Source organism: Podarcis bocagei, assembly GCF_964188305.1.
Source record: "Podarcis bocagei genome assembly, chromosome: 18".
NCBI lineage: Eukaryota > Metazoa > Chordata > Lepidosauria > Squamata > Lacertidae > Podarcis > Podarcis bocagei.
Window position 1 is genome coordinate 5,519,683 of NC_138144.1, and position 21,106 is coordinate 5,540,788.

General features: G+C 46.6%; 1 protein-coding gene across 1 annotated transcript in view; it reads left to right on the plus strand.

Annotated features, from left to right (window-relative positions):
• Positions 1-4,843: 4,843 nt before the first annotated feature.
• Positions 4,844-21,106, plus strand: part of ATCAY (ATCAY kinesin light chain interacting caytaxin) — a 33,945-nt gene continuing 17,682 nt past the window's right edge. The window contains exons 1-5 of the mRNA XM_081177965.1: positions 4,844-5,338; positions 8,002-8,136; positions 13,396-13,454; positions 15,767-15,991; positions 19,124-19,309. Of these exons, the coding sequence (XP_081034091.1) occupies positions 8,060-8,136; positions 13,396-13,454; positions 15,767-15,991; positions 19,124-19,309 (547 nt within the window). The 5' untranslated portion in view covers positions 4,844-5,338; positions 8,002-8,059. The remainder of the gene's footprint in view (positions 5,339-8,001; positions 8,137-13,395; positions 13,455-15,766; positions 15,992-19,123; positions 19,310-21,106) is intronic.

Sequence of the window (21,106 nt, forward strand, 5' to 3'; positions counted from 1 at the left end):
GAGAGTCTCCTTGGCAACCGTCGCCGGGCGACACGGACTCCGTTCCCTGGCAACCGTCGCCAAGGTAAACTGATCCCTGCCACCTGACCCAGCCGTCCAAGGAAGCATAACTATGGCAGGGAGCTTGGAGTTCACGAAAGGGAACTTGATTTATGGGCTACTTTTAAAATGAGGCTGCGTTTTAAATTGCATTTTAACCTGTATTTTAAATTGGTTTATTTTCTTCCCTATTATGTTTTTACTGTAATTTTTACTGTTGTTAGCCGCCCTGAGCCCGGCTCTGGCTGGGGAGGGCAGAGTATTAATAATAATAATAATAATAATAATAATAATAATAATAATAATAATAATAATAATAATAAAATAATATCTGGGGCTATGGGTCTCAAAGGAAAACAAATGGGAAACTCAATGGCCCCAGTTGGAGTCCGGCTGTTGGCCCATTGTCTACACACCAACTGGCGACGGCTACAAAATGGAGGCGCTGGGATTTTGTGCTACTTTTGTTGTCGTTTTTTAATAGGGTGCAACACATGTTTGTGCTTTTTATGCTGCAAACCGGCCTGTGTTTGTCGGGTAGAGGGCGGTATGTGAATTTAATAAATTATTATTATTATTATTATTATTATTATTATTATTATTATTATTATTATTATTCATACTCCGCCCGTTTAAGAGGGTTGCCCCAGCCACTCTGGACAGCTTCCAACAGAATATAAAAGAACCTCTCACCTTTGAGATTTTATAAAAAATCTATAAAGATTATGCCTTTCATTGGAATAGCTATTCATTCACTCTTTTTTCCTTCATATGCCACAGTTGTACAGATACAAATTTAATAACATGTGACCAAAATAGTTTGTTTGATGAAAAATGTTCCCATTTATATCTGGAAAACAACATTATCTTCTAAGCTTTTGTTTTTCAGCACCTGTGATTACATTTCCACTTCTTTTGTTACGTTCCATATTATGACTAGTGTTTAACGCTTCTCCCCTATACAGTGGTACCTCTGGTTACAGACACTTCAGGTTACAGACACTTCAGGTTACAGACTCTTCAGGTTACAGACTCTGCTAACCCAGAAATGATGCTTCAGGTTAAGAATTTTGCTTCAGGATGAGGACAGAAATCGTGCGGTGGCAGCGGAAGGCCCCATTAGCTAAAGTGGTACCTCAGGTTAAGAACAGTTTCAGGTTAAGAAAAGACCTCCGGAACGAATTAAGTTCTTAACCCGAGGTACCACTGAACTCATTGAGTCTGACAAGCGCCTCTGCTGTGAATGACAAGTGCCACCACTGGCGCGGTGCTTCTTTGGTAAATGAGCACGCAAAGCGGAAAGTCCTTTAGTGAAATGGCACTGTGGGTTAAACCACAGAGCCTAGGATTGCCAATCAGAAGGTCGGCGGTTCGAATCCCCGCAATGACTGGGTGAGCTCCCGTTGCTCGGTCCCTGCTCCTGCCCACCTAGCAGTTCGAAAGCACGTCAAAGTGCAAGTAGATAAATAGGTACCGCTCCGGCGGGAAGGTAAACGGCGTTTCCGTGTGCTGCTCTGGTTCACCAGGTATACATTTTGCTATATATGTATTTTGTTTTTCTAGCTTGATCAAAATTATTTATTATTTCATAACAGGTAGATAGTTAAGAGCTTAGGCGGCTTCAGCGGTGGGCGCCCCCCAGAAATCAGCGCCCAGATGCCCCACACCCTTTGCACCCCCAGGTAAAGACGGCCCTGACTTGGGAGCTGTTTACCTATGACATCGTCTCCTGCTCTGGAGGGCTGGACTCAAACCAACAGTTTCCAGTAATAAGAAAGGCGATTCTGACGGAACATCAGGAAAAATTTTCTGACAGTAAGAGCTGTTTGACAGTGGAACGGTCTCCGTTGGAAGATGGTAGACTCTCCTTCCTTGGAGATTTTAAGCAGAGGTTGGGTGGTCATCTGTCAGCTGAGATTCCTGCATTACAGAGGTTTGGACTAGATGAAACATGGGGTTCCCTTCCAACTCTAAAGGTAAAGGGTAAAGGGACCCCTGACCATTAGGTCCAGTCATGACCGACTCTGGGGTTGCGGCGCTCATCTCGCTTTACTGGCCGAGGGAGCCGGCGTACAGCTTCCGGGTCATGTGGCCAGCAGGACTAAGCCGCTTCTGACGAACCAGAGCAGCGCATGGAAATGCCATTTACCTTCCCGCTGGAGCGGTACCTATTTATCTACTTGCACTTTGACGTGCTTTCCAACTGCTAGGTTGGCAGGAGCAGGGACCGAGCAACGGGAGCTCACCCCGTCATTGCGGGGATTCAAACTGCTGACCTTCCGATCGGCAAGTCCTAGGCTCTGTGATTTAACCCACAGCGCCACCCGTGTCCCTCCTTCCAACTCTACTATTCTATAATTCTACAAGATTGCCTTGCCCCACATGTGACCACTTGACCACTTCGATCATCAGAATTGGCATTTTCCCAAGGGCCACCGAATACCCGTTCTGCATCTTTTAGGAACTCAGTTGTTTAGCTGGAACTTTGGAACTCTCTGCCTATTGATTCCAGTTAGGTGCCTTCACTGTATTCTTCCTTTTAATAATAATAATAATAATAATAATAATAATAATAATAATAATAATAATAATAATAATAATTTATTATTTATATCCCGCCCATCTGGCTGGGTTTCCCCAGACACTCTGGGCGGCTTCCAACAGAACACTAAAATACAATAACCTATTAAACATTAAAAGCTTCCCTAAACAGGGCTGCCTTCAGATGTCTTCTAAAAGTTTGGTAGTTATTTTTCTCTTTGACATCTGGTGGGAGGGCGTTCCACAGGGCAGGTGCCACCACCGAGAAGGCCCTCTGTCTGGTTCCCTGTAATCTCACTTCTCGCAATGAGGGAACCGCCAGAAGGCCCTCAGAGCTGGACCTCAGTGTCCGGGCAGAACGATGGAGGTGGAGACGCTCCTTCAGGTATACTGGACCGAGGTATCTGCTGAAGACGCTCTTCTAAACACCACCTACCCAGGTGTTTAGAAAGCTTGCAGGCTTGATTTGCTTCAGTCTGTTTCAGTTTCAACTTTCTGTAGGTTTTAGATTTTTTAAAATGATCATTTCATTCCTTCACCTTTTTTTTTTGCCAAGTATTTTGATGTTCTTCTGCAATCCAGTGGTATACTGTGGTACCTCGGGTTACAGACACTTCAGGTTACAGACGCTTCAGGTTACAGACTCCGCTAACCCAGAAACAGTACCTCGGGTTAAGAACTTTGCTTCAGGATGAGAACAGAAATCGTGCAGTGGCAGCAGGAGGCCCCATTAGCTAAAGTGGTATCTCAGGTTAAGAACAGTTTCAGGTTAAGAACAGACCTCCAGAATGAATTAAGTTCTTAAACCGAGGTACCACTGTATATAAATTTTGTAAAAATAAAAAAAAAAGTTAAAAACAACAACCTGTGGCCATCACCAGATCGTGTGGTGGAATTCCTGAAGAAGTGTTTTCCTTTGCGGCCTTCCTACATCTAAAGCATAGCTATCAAGCATCCCTTAAGAAGAAGAAGAAGAGTTTGGATTTGATATCCCGCCTTTCACTCCCCTTCAGGAGTCTCAAAGCGGCTAACAATCTCCTTTCCCTTCCTCCCCCACAACAAACACTCTGTGAGGTGAGTGGGGCTGAGAGACTTCAAAGAAGTGTGACTGGCCCAAGGTCACCCAGCAGCTGCATGTGGAGGAGCGGAGACGCGAACCCGGTTACCCAGATTACGTGACTACCGCTCTTAACCACTACACCACACTGGCTCCCTTCCGCTCCGGGAAGGAATTAATTGGCGGGACAGTCCCTTATTCCAGTGCCATGTCCCGCTGCTGTCCCTTATTGATGAGGCTTCGTTTGGCTGCTGGCTGGGCTTTCTGCCTTTGGCTCGGAGGGGCTCAGAAGTTGAACATACCTGTGCTTGGAAAATCCCTTATTTTGGCTGCTGATCCCTTATTTTCGAGGCTGCTGGTCCCTTATTTTCAAATCTGTAAGTTGACAGCTATGATCTAAAAACCCATGCATTTCATTGGGGGAATTCCAAATTCAAGTTCTTAAGGGATAAGGTGAAAAACCTTCCCCCCCCCCGCCCCACATGCCATTCACGATCCTAAGTTGGGCTCTGTATTTTCAATTTTACCAAAAACAAACAAACACTATCATCGTCACAGGTTGCCTCAACTTTTCATCCTTTTTGCTCCGTGAAGACTTGACTGTATGCAAACAGATCTGCCTTCCCCTTGTGAAAACCAGAGTCCTCGGCTCACAAAACCATGTTCAAATATATAAAAGGATGTCACATAGAGGAGGGAGAAAGGTTGTTTTCTGCTGCTCCAGAGAAGCGGACACGGAGCAATGGATCCAAACTACAAGAAAGAAGATTCCACCTAAACATTAGGAAGAACTTCCTGACAGTAAGAGCTGTTTGACAGTGGAATTTGCTGCCAAGGAGTGTGGTGGAGTCTCCTACTTTGGAGGTCTTTAAGCAGAGGCTTGACAACCGTATGTCAGGAGTGCTCTGATGGTGTTTCCTGCTTGGCAGGGGGTTGGACTCGATGGCCCTTGTGGTCTCTTCCAACTCTAGGATTCTATGAAAACGTCCAGGCTTTTTATCTTATTTGGCAGCGGTTTTTCTCGAAGCTTCTTGCGTCCCCTCCTTGACTCCAACCGCTTCCATTTCCCTGCGAGATATCTGCTGGGGGGGAAAGAAAGAGTTGGTGAAGCAACCTTTGTTTTTAGCAAATGATGCCATTTGGTTAAAAACAACACACACACACACACACACACGAAACGAGGGGGGGAAACCAACGCGTCCTCCTTCCTCCAGGCTTTTCCTGGACCGGATGCTGAGTATCTCTCTAATTAAAACGGATGGGGCCGAACACCTCCTCCCCACCCACGTATCTCGTTGCTCCCCCATCCCCGGCGGCGCACAAAAGCAAAGCAATTAAAGCCGGCTTTCAGTGGGTTTAAGCTTGCTGCAGATCGCCACCGGGGCGCGGCGTTGGAAATTGAAGCGCAAAATACCTTGGAGAGCGACGCCGCGCGGAAGCGAAGTCATCGCGCGCGGCTAGTTGGGGGCGCATAGCCAGAGACGTCGATTTATCCGGGGAGAGGGAGGGTGGCGGGGATGGGGGGAGAGAAGGCTGATGAAGGCCGGGTTGGATTCCTCGGGTACCGCAGATGCAACCAGCTCGTCCTCCGAAGCGCTGCTTCTCGGAGCTAAGGCGTTTGGCACCCGAAAGAGAGGCTTTGTGCGTAAAGCGAGGATGCGCCGCTGGGATTTGGAGAGAACGTTTTGAGCGTCAAAGGCAGTAAGTAGAGAAATTTGCTTCTCTGGGAATAACGGCATGGCGGTGGCTGTGCAAATGCCCCCCCCCCTTTTACCCAGCACAATGATGATGGCAGGGAAGCTGTGAGATGATTTTGTGGGGTACGGGGAGCTCTGCGGCTTTACAGCCGAGCATCTTCGTGGAACTGTCAGAACGGAGACCCTGGGAGGGAGGAAAAGGATTGGCGGTAGATGCCTTCTAAGAGCTAACATGGCACTTGCTTTTAAGGCGTTAAGGGAGCTCTCCGCTCCGGGAAAGGATAGTTATAAATCAGCTCGGCTTTCTGTCCAGGGAGACAGACAGCCCGGAAGAAAAGGGAACGATGGAGGAATCAAGGCCGTATTACGCGACGCGCAGCGCAGCCACGCTGAGCATTTAAGAGGGCCCATTTTGGTGCGTTTGAGTACAGCCTTGTTGCTTCAGTCTCTGCAATCTCTAAGTAATGCCAGTGATCTGCTGCCCAAGCACAGCAGCTTTCTCTAGGGGCAGAGCCCTTCCAGGCCGGTGTGGTCTGCAACATGTCTTTGGCAGGAGAATCATAACGTATTAGCGGCGGGCTCGTTCTGTTCTGGGATGCTTCCCCAAAGCTACCCAAAACCACTGTTTTCTGGAGGGGCTGTAGCGCACCCAAGGGGCCCAGAAATAAACCCAAGCATATGTGCTGTGAAAAAGGTGTGCGGTATTCAGCAGAAAGTTGCAGGGCAGGAAACAAAGGCGTGTGGCTGCCCCAAAACCTTTGCAAGAGCAAACGGTATTGAAAATGGAATTAGGCACAGATGCCCCAATAGCTTCAGGAGTGCTAATCATCACCAGTGCGCAAAATAATGTCTGGAGGACCCCCAAAGATTCTAGTCCTCATCATCTTTAACAAAGACCCTTTGTTAAATAGGAACGCAGGAAGCTGCCAGACCATCTAGCTAAGCATTGCTACACTTAAAAAAAGGTAAAGGTAAAGGACCCCTGGATAGTTCAGTCCAGTCAAAGGTGACTATGGGGTTGCAGCGCTCATCCTGCTTTTGGGCCGAGGGAGCCGGCATTTGTCCACAGACAGCTTTCTGGGTCATGTGGCCACATGACGAAACTGCTTCTGGCACAACGGGACACCGTGACGGAAGCCAGAGTGCATGGAAATGCCGTTTACCTTCCTGCCACAGCGGTACCTATTTATCTACTTGTGCTGGTGTGCTTCTGAACTGCTAGGTTGGCAGGAACTGGGACAGAGCAACAGGAGCTCACCCCGTCGCGGGGATTCGAACCGCCAACCTTCCGATTAGCAAACCCAAGAGGCTAAGGGGTTTAGACCACAGCACGACCTGTGTCTACACTAGCTGGTAGCAAACAGATGAGTCTTTCCCAGCTGTGAACAGTGGTTCGTGCAACATTGCTTTCAATTCCCAACAAAGCCCAACAATGTAACTGCATTGCTCACATTCAGGTCATGTTCATCTTGCCTTTTTCACTCCTTCCAGCCCTTCTCCAAATCAGTTTTATGTTGTAAGCTCCTTGGGGACAGGGAACTGCCCTGAACTACATTGGTAAAGGAACTCCTGACCATTAGGTCCAGTCATGGCTGACTCTGGGGTTGCGACGCTCATCTCGCTTTACTGGCCGAGGGAGCCGGCGTACTGCTTCTGGGTCATGTGGCCAGCAGGACCAAGCCGCTTCTGGCGAAGCAGAGCAGCGCACAGAAATGCTGTTTACCTTCCCTCCAGAGTGGTACCTATTTATCTACTTGCACTTTGAGGTGCTTTCGAACTGCTAGGTTGGCAGGAGCAGGGACTGAGCAATGGGAGCTCACCCCGTCGCGAGGATTTGAACCACCGACCTCTGATCAGCAAGTCCTAGGCTCTGTGGTTTACCCACAGTGCCACCCACATCCCTCGAGCTACTTTGGTACATCGTTGCTAACTGCTTGCAGTGGTTCTCAGCCTTGGGTCCCCAGATGTTTTGGGACTACAACTCCCATCACCCCTAGCTAACAGGACCAGTGGTCAGGGATGATGGGAATTGTAGGCCAAAACATCTGGGGACCCAAGGCTGAGAAAGGCTAGCTTAGAGGGTTTCCTTACAATCAAATGGTATGTAATTTCTGTGAAATAAACTGAACCTAAGAAAAGCCTGGTGGATCAGACCAATGGATTGTCTAGTCCAGCACCATGTTATCACAGCGGCCAGGGGAACACGGGTGGCACTGTGGTCTAAACCAAGCCTCTTGGGCTTGCCGATCGGAAGGTTGGCGGTTCGAATCCCTGTGACGGGGTGAGATCCCGTTGCTCTGTCCCAGTTCCAAAGGTATGGTGGGCTTTATTGATGTTCAATTATCTCAAGTGGGTCCCAGGGTAAAAAACAGCAACAACTCTGCCCTAAAGGTTGTGGGACCAGCACAGGAGGTCGGCAAAATGTGGAATGAAAACTGTAGCTGATTCGACATCAAACAAAAATATGTATTGACTTGCATTCTTTATTGTGTGTCGCTTTGTGCATATATGAAAGGGAAAGCGGTATACAAATCTAATAAATAATAAACTTATTACTGTATTCCAAACGTTGCCTGTGAATGATTTACTTTACCCCAGGGTAAAGTAAATGGTTCCCCTCTCTATTATTCCTCCCCCCCCCAAAAAAATTTGCATCTTCTTTTGCAGACTGAGCTCAACAGCAGGTTAACTTTGCTGTGCTGCCGAATCCTTTATCCGAAGCAACATGGGGACTACCGAGGCCACTTTGCGTATGGAAAACGTGGATGTGAAAGAGGAATGGCAGGATGAAGACTTCCCCAGGTTGGCTCCTGCAGCTGTTTGTTACAGTGGTGCCTCGCAAGATGAAAAGAATCCGTTCTGTGATTCTCTTCGTCTAGCGGTTTTTTCGTCTTGCGAAGCAAGCCCATTGACGGATTAGCGGATTAGCGCTATTAGCGGCTTTTAGCATCTTATCTGCTGATCGGATCAGCTGATAAGCGGCTTAGCAGCTTAGAAAAAGGGGGGGAAGGAAAAAAAACCAGCAGGAACTCGCAAGACATTGTCGTCTTGCGAAGCAAGCCCATAGGAGATTCGTTTTGTGAAGCACCTCCAAAACGGAAAACTCTTTCGTCTAGCGAGTTTTCCGTCTTGCGAGGCATTCGTCTTGCGGGGCACCACTGTATTTTTAATTTATTTAAGATGCTTTAAGCAGCTCAAGCCCTCCCCATGCAAAAAATATGCAAGCAGCCGTTGCTATACTCAAAATTTGGGGTTGGCTTTTGCAGCCCAAGGGACGGGGGTGGCGCTGTGGGTTAAACCACAGAGCCTAGGTCGGCGTTTCAAATCCCCACAATGGGGTGAGCTTAGCCTGATCTTTTATTCCCCTTCCTCCCCCCTCCCCTTTTTATGAAGATTACCCGCTCTGGGATCCCACAGCTAATTCTCCCCTGATCTCCTCGCTGGCCCAAATAGGACTAACTTAGCCAGCTAGCCCTGGGGATCATCAAATGTTTATTGGGTGGATTTCCCCCCTAAATTGATTTTCGAATTCTGAATTTATTGTTATTCACATTTTATGCTGTATTTTATGCTGTTTTTTTTTGTTTTTTTTTTAATAATTTTTATTAAGTACAAATTAGAAAACATACATATTTACAACAAAAGAAAATACAAAGGAAAAAGAAAATACATATAACCAAGGAAAAAAATTAGAGAATACTTTGCCTCTTTTCATATTTACAGTTATTTATACCTCTATAAAATGCTATTCACAATAAAGGAGTGAAATGAAAGATAAGATATCAGAAAAAAGAAAAAAAGAACAAAGAAAAAATAAAGAAGTAAAAGAAAAGGATCATAGGTGAAAAATTTTAAAAGTAGATAAGTATTCACTATTCATAGCCATTTAATAATAATAATAATAATAATAATAATAATAATAATAATAATAATAATAATAAATTATGCTGTTTTTTGTTGCATCAATTAAGTGTTTTAAATTTGTTGTTAGCCGCCCTGAGCCCGGTTTTCTGAACCAGGAAGGGCAGGGTATAAATAATAATAATAATAATAATAATAATAATAATAATAATAATAATAATAATAATAATAATAATGAAATGGGTTCGATGAGGATGCATGGGCATCGACAGCTGTAATCTAACATGGCCCAGGGGGGTAAAGACATCACTTATGCATGGAGCACGCTTCTCACTGAGATCCTATTGATGGCCACAGTGATTCTGTCTTCCTAAGACAGTAGTCTCCCTGTTTAGTGCCAGCTGCCAAGGCAAAATTCGCTGGAGCAGATGGAACCAACAAGTCATGCCATCTCCTGTCTTCCTTTCCACTACATCATTAGCTGAGTGCTCTGTCTATGAAAGGCACAGCTGCAGAAGGAACTAAGAAATGCCTTTTCTAGTCACTGGTAAGGCAGGGAAGTGAGAGCTGGACCATAAAGAAGGCTGGTCGCCGAAGAATGGATGCTTTTGAATTCTGGTGCTGGAGGAGACTCTTGAGAGTCCCATGGACTGCAAGAAGATCAGACCTCTCCATTCTGAAGGAAATAAGCCCTGGGTGCTCACTGGAAGGACAGATCCTGAAGCTGAGGCTCCAAGACTTTGGCCACCTCATGAGAAGAGAAGACTCCCTGGAAAAGACCCTGATGCTGGGAAAGATGGAGGGCACAAGGAGAAGGGGACGACAGAGGACGAGATGGTTGGACAGTGTTCTCGAAGCGAGCAGCATGAGTTTGACCAAACTGCGGGAGGCAGTGGAAGACAGGAGGGCCTGGCGTGCTCTGGTCCAGGGGGTCACGAAGAGTCGGACATGACTAAGCGACTAAACAACAACTACAAGGCATGGAAGGGCCTATTATTCAGTGGGAAGGCACGGGCTTTGCAATGCAGAATATTTTGTGTTCAATCCTGGGCACTTCCAGCTATTTATTAATTCATATTCTGCCTTTCTTCCCCTTAGGGCAAAACATGCCCATGATTGAGCACAGGTTTTGTTTTGTTTTTTTAAAGGTAAAGGACCCTTGGACAGTTAAATCCAGTCAAAGGCAACTATGGGGTTGCAGCGCTCATCTCGCTTTCAGGCCGAGGGAGCCGGCCTTTGTCCAGGTCACGTGGCCCGTGCTTTTTTTCTGGGGGTACGCAGGGGTACCCCTGCCCCTAAGTATTTTGTGAATCTAAGTTTGGCCTCATTGAGGGGCTGTATTTCAATGTGAGTAGGAAAATGAAACTACAGTGGTACCTCGGGTTACAGACGCTTCAGGTTACAGGCTCCGCTAACCCAGAAATAGTACCTCGGGTTAAGAACTTCGCTTCAGGATGAGAACAGAAATTGTGCTCCGGCGGTGCGGCGGCAGCGGGAGGCCCCATTAGCTAAAGTGGTGCTTCAGGTTAAGAACAGTTTCACGTTAACAAGGGAAAGAATTAAGTTCTTAACCGGAGGTACCACTGTAATGATATTAAAAATAATAATATATAATAATTTAATATTTAATATTTATTATATATTATATATATTATATACAGTCATACCTCGTTTTACGTTTGCTTCATGATACATTTTTTCAGGTTGCGTCCCGCGGCGACCTGGAACTACTGGAAAGGGTTACTTCCGGGTTTCGCCACTCGCGCATGCGCACAAGTGCTAAATTGCGCTGCGCACCTGTGCAGATATGGCACTTCAGGTTGCGGGCTTTTCATGTTGCGAACAGTGGTACCTCGGGTTACATACGCTTTAGGTTACAGACGCTTTGGGTTACAGACTCCACTAACCCAGAAATAGTACCTCGGTTTAAGAACTTTGCTTCAGGATGAGCACAGAAATCGTGCTCTGGTGGTGCAGCAGCAGGAGGCCCCATTAGCTAAAGTGGTGCTTCAGGTTAAGAACAGTTTCAGACCTCCGGGATGAATTAAGTACTTAACCTGAGGTACCACTGTGTGTATATATATATATATATATATATATATATATATATATATATAAAATAATTTATAAGCCATGTGGTCAGATATTTTTAACGGCCGGATCAGCAGGAAGCCTTTGAGATGGGGGAAACAATGCCTGGGAAAGGGAGGCTTTCCCTTTCTGAAAACCAAAATAAAGCAAATGAGCTTGTGTAATTACGTCAGCACCTCCCGAACGTATGCACTCATGCGCTTAGCAGATATTAATCCATCTGGCCGCGCAGGTCCCGAGTGGCCAGTACGGCGAGAGGGAATCCGGGCGAGGCAAACCGAGCCGTTTGCCAAAAGCAGGGCTGAATGAATACGTCTTCTAACAAATGGGGTAGGTTGGGGGAGAGGACGTTTCCGGCCCCCGGCCCCCACCAGATGCAATGGAGATGTGCAGAATGACATGTTCCGGGGAGGCATACAGATGTGGAAAGATCCCACCCCAAAAGGGGGTTTTAAGTGTCTGTCTTGGCTGCCTGAGAAATGCCGGTCCTATTACCAAGCCCGAGTGATGCTCACGGATCCTGGGATGCAGGGAGCATGCTCAGTAGGCCGCTGTGCCGGCAAGATTAGAGGAGGCAGGCACCATAACAGCAGCCGAGAGGGAAGCATCATATGATCAGCGCAGCCCGAAACGGTGACACATGATCAGCTGGGTCGATTCAAGAAAGTCCAGAGAAGAAGAGAGGGGCGGAGAGGGGGAACTGGCAGAAGCGCAGGCCGAGAGAAGCTTTTGAGCCTGGAAACTGGGAGTTATCGCACTTAAGGTAAAGGAAAGAAGCCTTTCTTTCCATCCTCTGCATCCATTTATAGCCTTAATCTCCCCCTTCCCTATACTGTGCAGAGCCAAGACAGATGCGTCTATTGACTCGGCTGCTGCTTGGAGGCTAAAAGCGTAGAGGTCACATTTGCCCCTCTAAATAACCTGCTGGCGTGCTTCCGATTTCTCATCTTGTGCTTCCCCTTCTATGTTACTGCAGAGATCGGGGTAAAAGGGAAATTGCTGTTTTGTTTTAAAATGAGTGTACCTTTGAAACAAGCATATTTCGTAACACACAACCACTGGTTTAGGAAGGGGAGGGTGGGATTATGCAGTAATCCACATAATTGCATCAGTTATTTTGCTTCTGCCAGCCTTATGCTGAGGCCTGGGGAGAGAAGGGGGGCCCTTTGTGGCTTTGACTCTATCAGGGCTGGGGGGGGTGATTTCTCCACCCTCCTGACCGGTAGAGATTTGGAATCGTTTGGGCGTCATCTTTTAAATATCTCCAGTGCTCAGAACTAGTTTGGTTAACAAAGTTCGCTGAATTAGTTTTCCCCCCAGAATTGCCCAAAAATGTAAATTAAGTTTGCTTTGGGCATAAAACCTTGAACAATTTCAAGTTTGTGTTCATTTTCTTCCATGTCTGTATATGGATTTTTTTTTAACCCTTTAGGCTCCAAATGTTGCTGAATTCTCAACTCTCATCAGCCCCTGAAGCCAGCATGACCAATGGTTAGGAATGATAGGAGCTCATCAGTTTTGTGTTTACTGTATCTGTAAGATACGTCTGGGATTTCCGATACATAGCCAGCATTCTGCCCTTGTTGTAAACGGCGTCTGAGCGAAAATCGCTGAAATGTCCGGGAAAATCTGGACGTAGGGCAGCCCATGTCAGAAGTGTCAGTTTTGGCAAAATTCATTAAAAATAGCTCACAAACTTCTTCCTCTTTTTTAAGATTTTGCAAAAAAACAATTCAACAACTTTGTGTCCAGATTTTTACTTTTTGAAATATGGCTGTAAATTGCACCGATGATGGGGGGGAGGGTTGTTACTATTAATAATTATATACTGTTTATTGTCTTTGACTCTCTCCACCCCCCTTCTTTTTCTTTGTAAAATTTGCAGATAAAAATAATAATTTCAGAAAAGGGCGTTGGACACCACCTGAAAGGAAATATCTGTGTGTTATCTGGTGTTCACAACCAATTGTTAATTGAAAAAAAAAAGAAAGCATAAGACTGACCTGGAAATACTTTTTAAACGTCTCTCTCTCTCTCTCTCTCTCTCTCTCTCTCTCTCTCTCTCTCTCTCTCTCTCTCTCTCTTCTTCCCCCATCATCCAACCTATAGACCTCTCCCAGAAGAGGCAGGAATGGAGTCACTGGGAAGCCCAGCTGAAGATGCCCTCTGTAAGTTTGGGTTCAGGTGGGGCCCAACTGCTCTCTCTCCCACCACAACACATTGGAACAAATGAGATATACCACATTTTTTGCTCTATAAGACCACAAGACCACCCTAAAATACTGATGAATATAAGACCACAGGACCACCCACTCTATAAGACCACAAGACCACCCTAAAATACTGATGAATTTTCAGGAGAATTCATTTTTTAAACACACATACACACAAAGTAATGTGGAAATGAAGTGAAATGAACTTTAGATTGGAAACATGAAAAACGGAGAGAAACCAAAATTGATAGATTCACCCACTGTATTTTTCGCTCTATAAGATTCACCAGACCATAAGACGCACCTAGTTTTTGGAGGAGGAAAACAAGAAAAAAAAATTTCTGAATTTCAGAAGCCAGAACAGCAAGAGGGATCGCTGCGCAGTGAAAGCAGCAATCCCTCTTGCTGTTCTGGCTTCTGGGATAGCTGCGCAGCCTGCATTCGCTCCATAAGACGCGCACACATTTCCCCTTGCTTTTTAGGAGGGAAAAAGTGAGTCTTATAGAGCAAAAAATACAGTAGATGATAAAATGGACGGAAACTTAAATGGGGGTGGCAGAGAACTGCAGAGTTGAAGGGATCTTAAGGGTCATCCAGGCCAACTCTGTGCAGTGCTGGAATTTTGAGCACAAGAGCACAGGATATTGATTCAGAGGCTGAAGGAGCACAAGTCAACACACAAACACCAAAGGCGCTTGGGGAGACAGATGGTGTGCTAGACTGTGTCTGGAGGTGGTTGGAGGATGGATGGTGGCTAACAGATTGAGGTTGAATCCTGACAAGTACTGTTTTGGGGGACAGGAGGCAAGCAGGTGTGGGGGACGCCCTGGTCCTGAACGGGGCAACTGTGTCCCTGAAGGACCAGGTGCGCAGCCTGGGAGTCATTTTGGACTCACAACTGTCCATGGTGGCGCAGGTCAATTCTGTGTCCAGGGCAGCTGTCTACCAGCTCCATCTGGTACGTAGGCTGAGACCCTATCTGCCCACAGACTGTCTCGCTAGAGTGGTGCATGCTCTGGTGATCTATTGCTTGGACTACTGCCATGCGCTCTACGTGGGGCTACCTTGGAAGGTGTCTCAGAAACTGCAACTAATCCAGAATGTGGCAGCTAGACTGGTGATTGGGAGCAGCCACCAAGACCACATAACACCGGTCTTGAAAGACCTGCATTGGCTCCCAGGATGTTTCCAAACACAATTCAAAGTGTTGGTGCTGACCTTTAAAGCCCTAAATGTCCTCAGTCCAGTAGACCTGAAGGAGCGTCTCCACCCCCATTGTTCTGCCTGGACACTGAGGTCCAGCTCCGAGGGCTTTCTGGCGGTTCCCTCCCTATGTGAAGTGAGGTTACAGGGAACAAGGCAGAGGGCCTTCTCGGTAGTGGCGCCCGCCCTGCCATCCAGATGTCAAGGGAATAAACAACTAAATGACTTTTAGAAGACATCTGAAGGCAGCCCTGTTTAGGGAAGTTTTTAATGTTTAGTGCTGTATTATGTTTTTAATATTCCGTTGGGAACTGCCCAGAGTGTCTGGGGAAACCCAGCCAGGTGGGCGGGGTATAAATAATAAATTATTATTATTATTATTACAGTGGTACCTCTGGTTACGAACTTAATTCTTAACCTGAATTCGTTCTTAACCTGAGGTACCACTTTAGCTAATGGGGCCTCCCATGAACTGACGCATGTTGGGGAAAGAAATATGAATTTCTTTTCTTTCTTTCTTGTTATTTATACTTATACATCATGCAAAGAAGCACTGAATAAAATGAACAAATAATACAAAATCAGAAGAAAATACAAAAGCAAAATTACAAGGATATAAACATAATAACCTATCTGAAGAAGTGTGTATCTGAAGAAGTGTGCATGCACACGAAAGCTCATACCAAGAACTAACTTAGTTGGTCTTTAAGGTGCTACTGGAAGGAATTTTTTTATTTTGACTATGGCAGACCAACACGGCTACCTATCTGTAACTACATAATAACCTAGTTAGTTAGAAGTCACTTTATTCCTTTTTCTTCTTTTTTGGTATTACTTTTCCTTCTTCTTTTTCCTTTTTTAAGGAGAGTATAATGTTTTATATTTTTGATTGTAGTTTAGGGGCAAGAAATATGAATTTCATGCTCACGGGGTCTGAATTGGCGGTGGTGGACCAAGAACGAGACGTTGGGGTTGTAATGGATAGCTCAGTTAAGACGTTAATTCGTTGTACAAGTCACTTCTGAACTGGCTCTTTCCCCCCCTTTCCAAATGTAAATCCGCAGCTCCTCCGAACACGTTAAATTTTAGTAACGGGGCACATCACAAGCGGAAGACGCTCGTCGCCCCAGAAATCAACATTTCCTTGGACCAGAGCGAAGGCTCTCTCCTGTCAGACGATTTCCTGGACACCCCGGACGACCTGGACATCAATGTCGATGACATCGAGACCCCTGACGAGACCGATTCTCTTGAGTTTCTTGGGAACGGGAACGAACTGGAATGGGAGGGTAAGTAAAGGGGAATTTTTAAAAAACCCTCCACAATATTTTATGCATTTTCATACGGCTTCGAGATGATAGCTGAGGGCAAGAAGGAGCTGAAAAAGTTGGGGGGGCCCATGCAAATAGGTGGAATATCTCCTACAGACACCCTCACCTATTAGTACCCCCTATAGTCCTAAATACCTGTAGTGATGGGGAAGAAATTTGGTTATTTCTGTTTGATGTTTTATTGTGTTTTTAATATTCTGTTGGGAGCCGCCCAGAGTGCATAGCTGTCAAGCGTCCCTTATTTGGCGGGACAGTCCCTTATCCCAGCGCCGTGTCCCACTGCTGTCCCTTATTGATGATGTCCCTTAAATTTCCCAGGTTTCAAAGAAAGCAGCTCCTCTCCCTCCCTCCCTGCCGGCCAGGGAGGAGGGAGGCTTCAACTGTGTTGCTTGGCTGCGTTGCTCACCCAATAAGGAGTCTAAGAATAACTGGGGGGTGGAGCTTGCATGCCTTGTGCCAATCAAATTGGCCGCCTTGCCTGGGGACTCGCCTTTGCTCAGCGCTTCCCAGCGGAGAGGTGACAGTGGTTTTCCTTGCTGCATCCCCTTTGCCGGGTTGCTGCGCTGTGGGAACCACCGCTTGAGGCTTCGTTTGGCTGTTGGTTGACTAAAATCCCTTATTTTGGCTGCTGATCCCTTATTTTCGAGGCTGCTGGTCCCTTATTTTCAAATCTGTAAGTGGTACCTCGGGTTAAGTACTTAATTCGTTCCGGAGGTCCGTTCTTAACCTGAAACTGTTCTTAACCTGAAGCACCACTTTAGCTAATGGGGGCCTCCTGCTGCTGCTGCGCTGCTGTCACCCAATTTCTGTTCTTATCCTGAAGCAAACTTCTTAACCTGAGGTAATATTTCTGGGTTAGCGAAGTCTGCAACCTGAAGCGTATGTAACCTGAACATATGTAACCTGAAGCATATGTAACCCGAGGTACCACTGTGCCACTTTAGCTAATGGGGCCTCCTGCTGCCGCTGCACGATTTCTGTTCTCGTCCTGAAGCAAAGTTCTTAACCCGAGGTACTATTTCTGGGTTAGCAGAGTCTGTAACCTGAAGCGTCTGTAACCTGAAGCGTCTCTAACCCGAGGTACCACTGTATATATTTCTGCTCACACCAAGAACAAACTTAGTTGGTCTCTAAGCTGCTACTGGACAATTTATTTACCGTCATACCTCGGGTTACAGATGCTTCAGGTTGCGTTTTTTTCCGGGTTATGGACCGCCAAAACCTGGAAGTACCAGAACGGGTTACTTCCGGGTTTCGGTGGTCGCGCATGCGCAGAAGCGCTGAATAGCAACCTGCGCATGCGCAGACGCACAGCTGCGGGTTGCGAACGCTGTGGGTTGCGAACGTGCATCCCGCACGAATCACATTCGCAACCAGAGCGTCCACTGTATTTTTTTTTAATAAGGTAAAGGTAAAGGGACCCCTGACCATTAGGTCCAGTCGTGATCGACTCTGGGGTTGCGGCGCTCATCTCGCTTTACTGGCCGGGTACAGCTTCCGGGTCATGTGGCCAGCATGACTTAGCCGCTTCTGGCGAACCAGAGCAGCACACTGAAACGGCGTTTACCTTCCCGCCAGAGCGGTACCTATTTATCTACTTGCACTTTGACGTGCTTTCGAACTGCTAGATTGGCAGGAGCAGGGACTGAGAAATGGGAGCTCACCCCGTCATTGCGGGGATTCAAACTGCCAACCTTCTGATTGGCAAGTCCTAGGCTCAGTGGTTTAACCCACAGCGCCACCCGCGTCCCTTCATTTTTATTATATATATATATATATATATATATATGCTTTCGTAGATTTTCACGGGTACAGGAATGCAGGTTTTGGTGTCTTCGGGTGTCTTCCCGTGTAAGAGTTGGGGTGTCTAGGCGATGTTTCGACGAGGTCTCACTCGTCATCTTCAGGCTGGTGCTTTCGGCTTCTTGTTACTGGAACAGAGCAGGATCTCAGTGTTTTAGTTCCTATAAATACTGTTGAGGGGGTGTGGTGTATAGCCTCCAACGTTCTGGGCAGAGAGGGAGTTTCCAGGTTAGTGTGCCTTTTCTTCTTTTGTTCATTAATTACTTACCCTCACAACATGAACAAGCGTGACGACACGTCCCGCCTGCCAGACATCTGGAAATTAGCCCTCCCCACAAAAACCGACACCAGAACCAGAGGCACACAGAACGCCATCTCCAATCAACCACACCAGACCCAAACCCAGACCCTCTCCACAGATAAATTACAGACACCATCCAGTAGCCAAACCATAGTGGCACCTCCGGATGCTGCACCCCCCTGCAATCCCTACACAGATCTGGCTGGCACAGGGCACAAAACCACAGCTCGCCCCTATACACGAAGCCAAGCCAGAGCACAACTAAGTGCAGTACAGCCATCTTCTCAGAAAAAACTCTTCACAAGCTCAAGAGGTCAAGACACGAAAGCTTTAGCAACTAATCCACACCTAACGACCCTCCTAAGTGGTACTCAGAATATCACTCAAGAAATCACTCAAGATATCCCTCAAGTAATTAATGAACAAAAGAAGAAAAGGCACACTAACCTGGAAACTCCCTCTCTGCCCAGAACGTTGGAGGCTATACACCACACCCCCTCAACAGTATTTATAGGAACTAAAACACTGAGATCCTGCTCTGTTCCAGTAACAAGAAGCCGAAAGCACCAGCCTGAAGATGACGAGTGAGACCTCGTCGAAACGTCGCCTAGACACCCCAACTCTTACACGGGAAGACACCCGAAGACACCAAAACCTGCATATATATATATATATATATATATATATATATATATATATATACACACACACACACCATACATATACCGTATTTTTTGCTCTATAACACGCACCCGACTATAACACGCACATAGTTTTTAGAGGAGGGAAATCCGTAGGCATGCCACCCATAGGCATTCCCTCCATAACACGCACAGACATTTCCCCTTACTTTTTAGGAGGAAAAAAGTGAGTGTTATGGTGCAAAAAATACGGTATATATAATATGTCCCTTAATACTCATCTCCCAAACTCCTTCTGTACAATCGAGCCTTGCTAGGGATGGTCTTTGTGAATTCCCCCCTCAGACGACACTCCTGTGGCCACAGCCAAAAACATGCCGGGAGACAGCGCGGACTTATTTGGAGATGGCGCCGTGGAAGGGGGCAGCGCCACAAACGGCCGCCTGTGGAGAACGGTCATCATTGGAGAGCAGGAACACCGAATTGACCTGCAGATGATCAAGCCATACATGAAAGTGGTGACGCACGGAGGTGAGGAGCCTAAGGGGGGCTTGCATCATCATCATCATCATCATTGTTGTTATTATTGTTGTTGTTGTTGTTGTTGTTGTTGTTGTTGTTGTTGTTGTTGTTGCATTCGGGGCGGGAGGATTTGTGTCGCTGGGTGTGCAGATGGTTCAGTTAAGATGTGCATTAGGCAATGCAGTGGTACCTCGGGTTAAGTACTTAATCCATTCCGGAGGTCCGTTCTTAACCTGAAACTGTTCTTAACCTGAAGCACCACTTTAGCTAGTGGGGCCTCCCGCTGTCGCCGCTGGAGCACAATTTCTGTTCTCATCCTGAAGCAAAGTTCTCAACCCAAGGTAATATTTCTGGGTTAGCGGAGTCTGTAACCTGAAGCGGATGTAACCTGAAGCGTGTGTAACCCGAGGTACCACTGTATCCAAGCAAGCAGAATCAGCAGCCAACTCTGCCCAGATATTGATTTGATGGATGGATGGCAGTTAACAGATTGAGGTTGAACCCTGAGAAGACAGAAGTACAGTGGTACCTCAGGTTAAGAACTTAATTCGTTCCGGAGGCCTGTTCTTAACCCGAAACTGTTCTAACCTGAGGTACCACTTTAGCTAATGGGGCCTCCCGCTGCCGGAGCACGATTTCTGCTCTCATCCTGAAGCAAAGTTCTTAACCTGAGGTACTATTTCTGGGTTAGCGGAGTCTGTAACCTGAAGCGTCTGTAACCTGAAGCGTCTGTAACCCAAAGTACCACTGTACTGTTTTCGGAGAACAAGGGGTGAGCAGGTGTGGGGGACTCCCTGGTCCTGAATGGGGCAACTGTGCCCCTGAAGGACCAGGTGCGCAGCCTGGGGGTCATTTTGGACTCACAACTGTCCATGGAGGCGCAGGTCCTTTCTGTGTTGAGGGCAGCTGTCTACCAGCTCCATCTGGTACGCAGGATGAGACCCTCCCTGCCTGCAGACTGTTACCGTGTTTTGTAAACTGCTTTGGGAAGTTTCATACCCCCCCCAAAAAAGCGGGATATAAATGCTCAGGACAAACAAAAACAAAACAAACTACTTTTACCAGCCCATTCCATGTCCAGCTCAGCTCCCCCAACCAACTTTAATTAATTGACGTCTGTTTTTATGCTTTTTGTGTTGTATTTATGATGTTAGCTGCTCTGAGCCCAGCCTTGGCCGGGGAGGGCGGGATAGAAATAAATTATTATTATTATTATTATTATTATTATTATTATTATTATTATTATTATTATTATTATTATTACTACTACTACTACTACTACTACTACTACTACTACAGTGGTAACTCAGGTTACATACGCTTCAGGTTACATTTGCTTCAGGTTACAAACTCCACTAACCGAGAAATCGTGCTCCATCGGCACGGTGGCAGCAGGAGGCCCCATTAGCTAAAGTGGTGCTTCAGGTTAAGAACAGTTTCAGGTTAAGAACGGACCTCCAGAATGAATTAAGTACTCAACCTGAGGTACCACTGTATTAGGGGACGCGGGTGGCGCTTTGGGTTAGACCACCCCGCGATGGGGTGAGCTCCCGTTGCTCGGTCCCTGCTCCTGCCAACCTAGCAGTTCGAAAGCACGTCAAAGTGCAAGTAGATAAATAGGTACCGCTCCGGCGGGAAGGTAAAAGGCGTTTCCGTGCACTGCTCTGGTTCACCAGTCATGCTCCCCACATGACCCGGAAGCTGTACGCTGGCTCCTTCGGCCAATAAAGCGAGATGAGCGCCGCAACCCCAGAGTCGGCCACGACTGGACCTAATGGTCAGGGGTCCCTTTACGCATATTGTGTT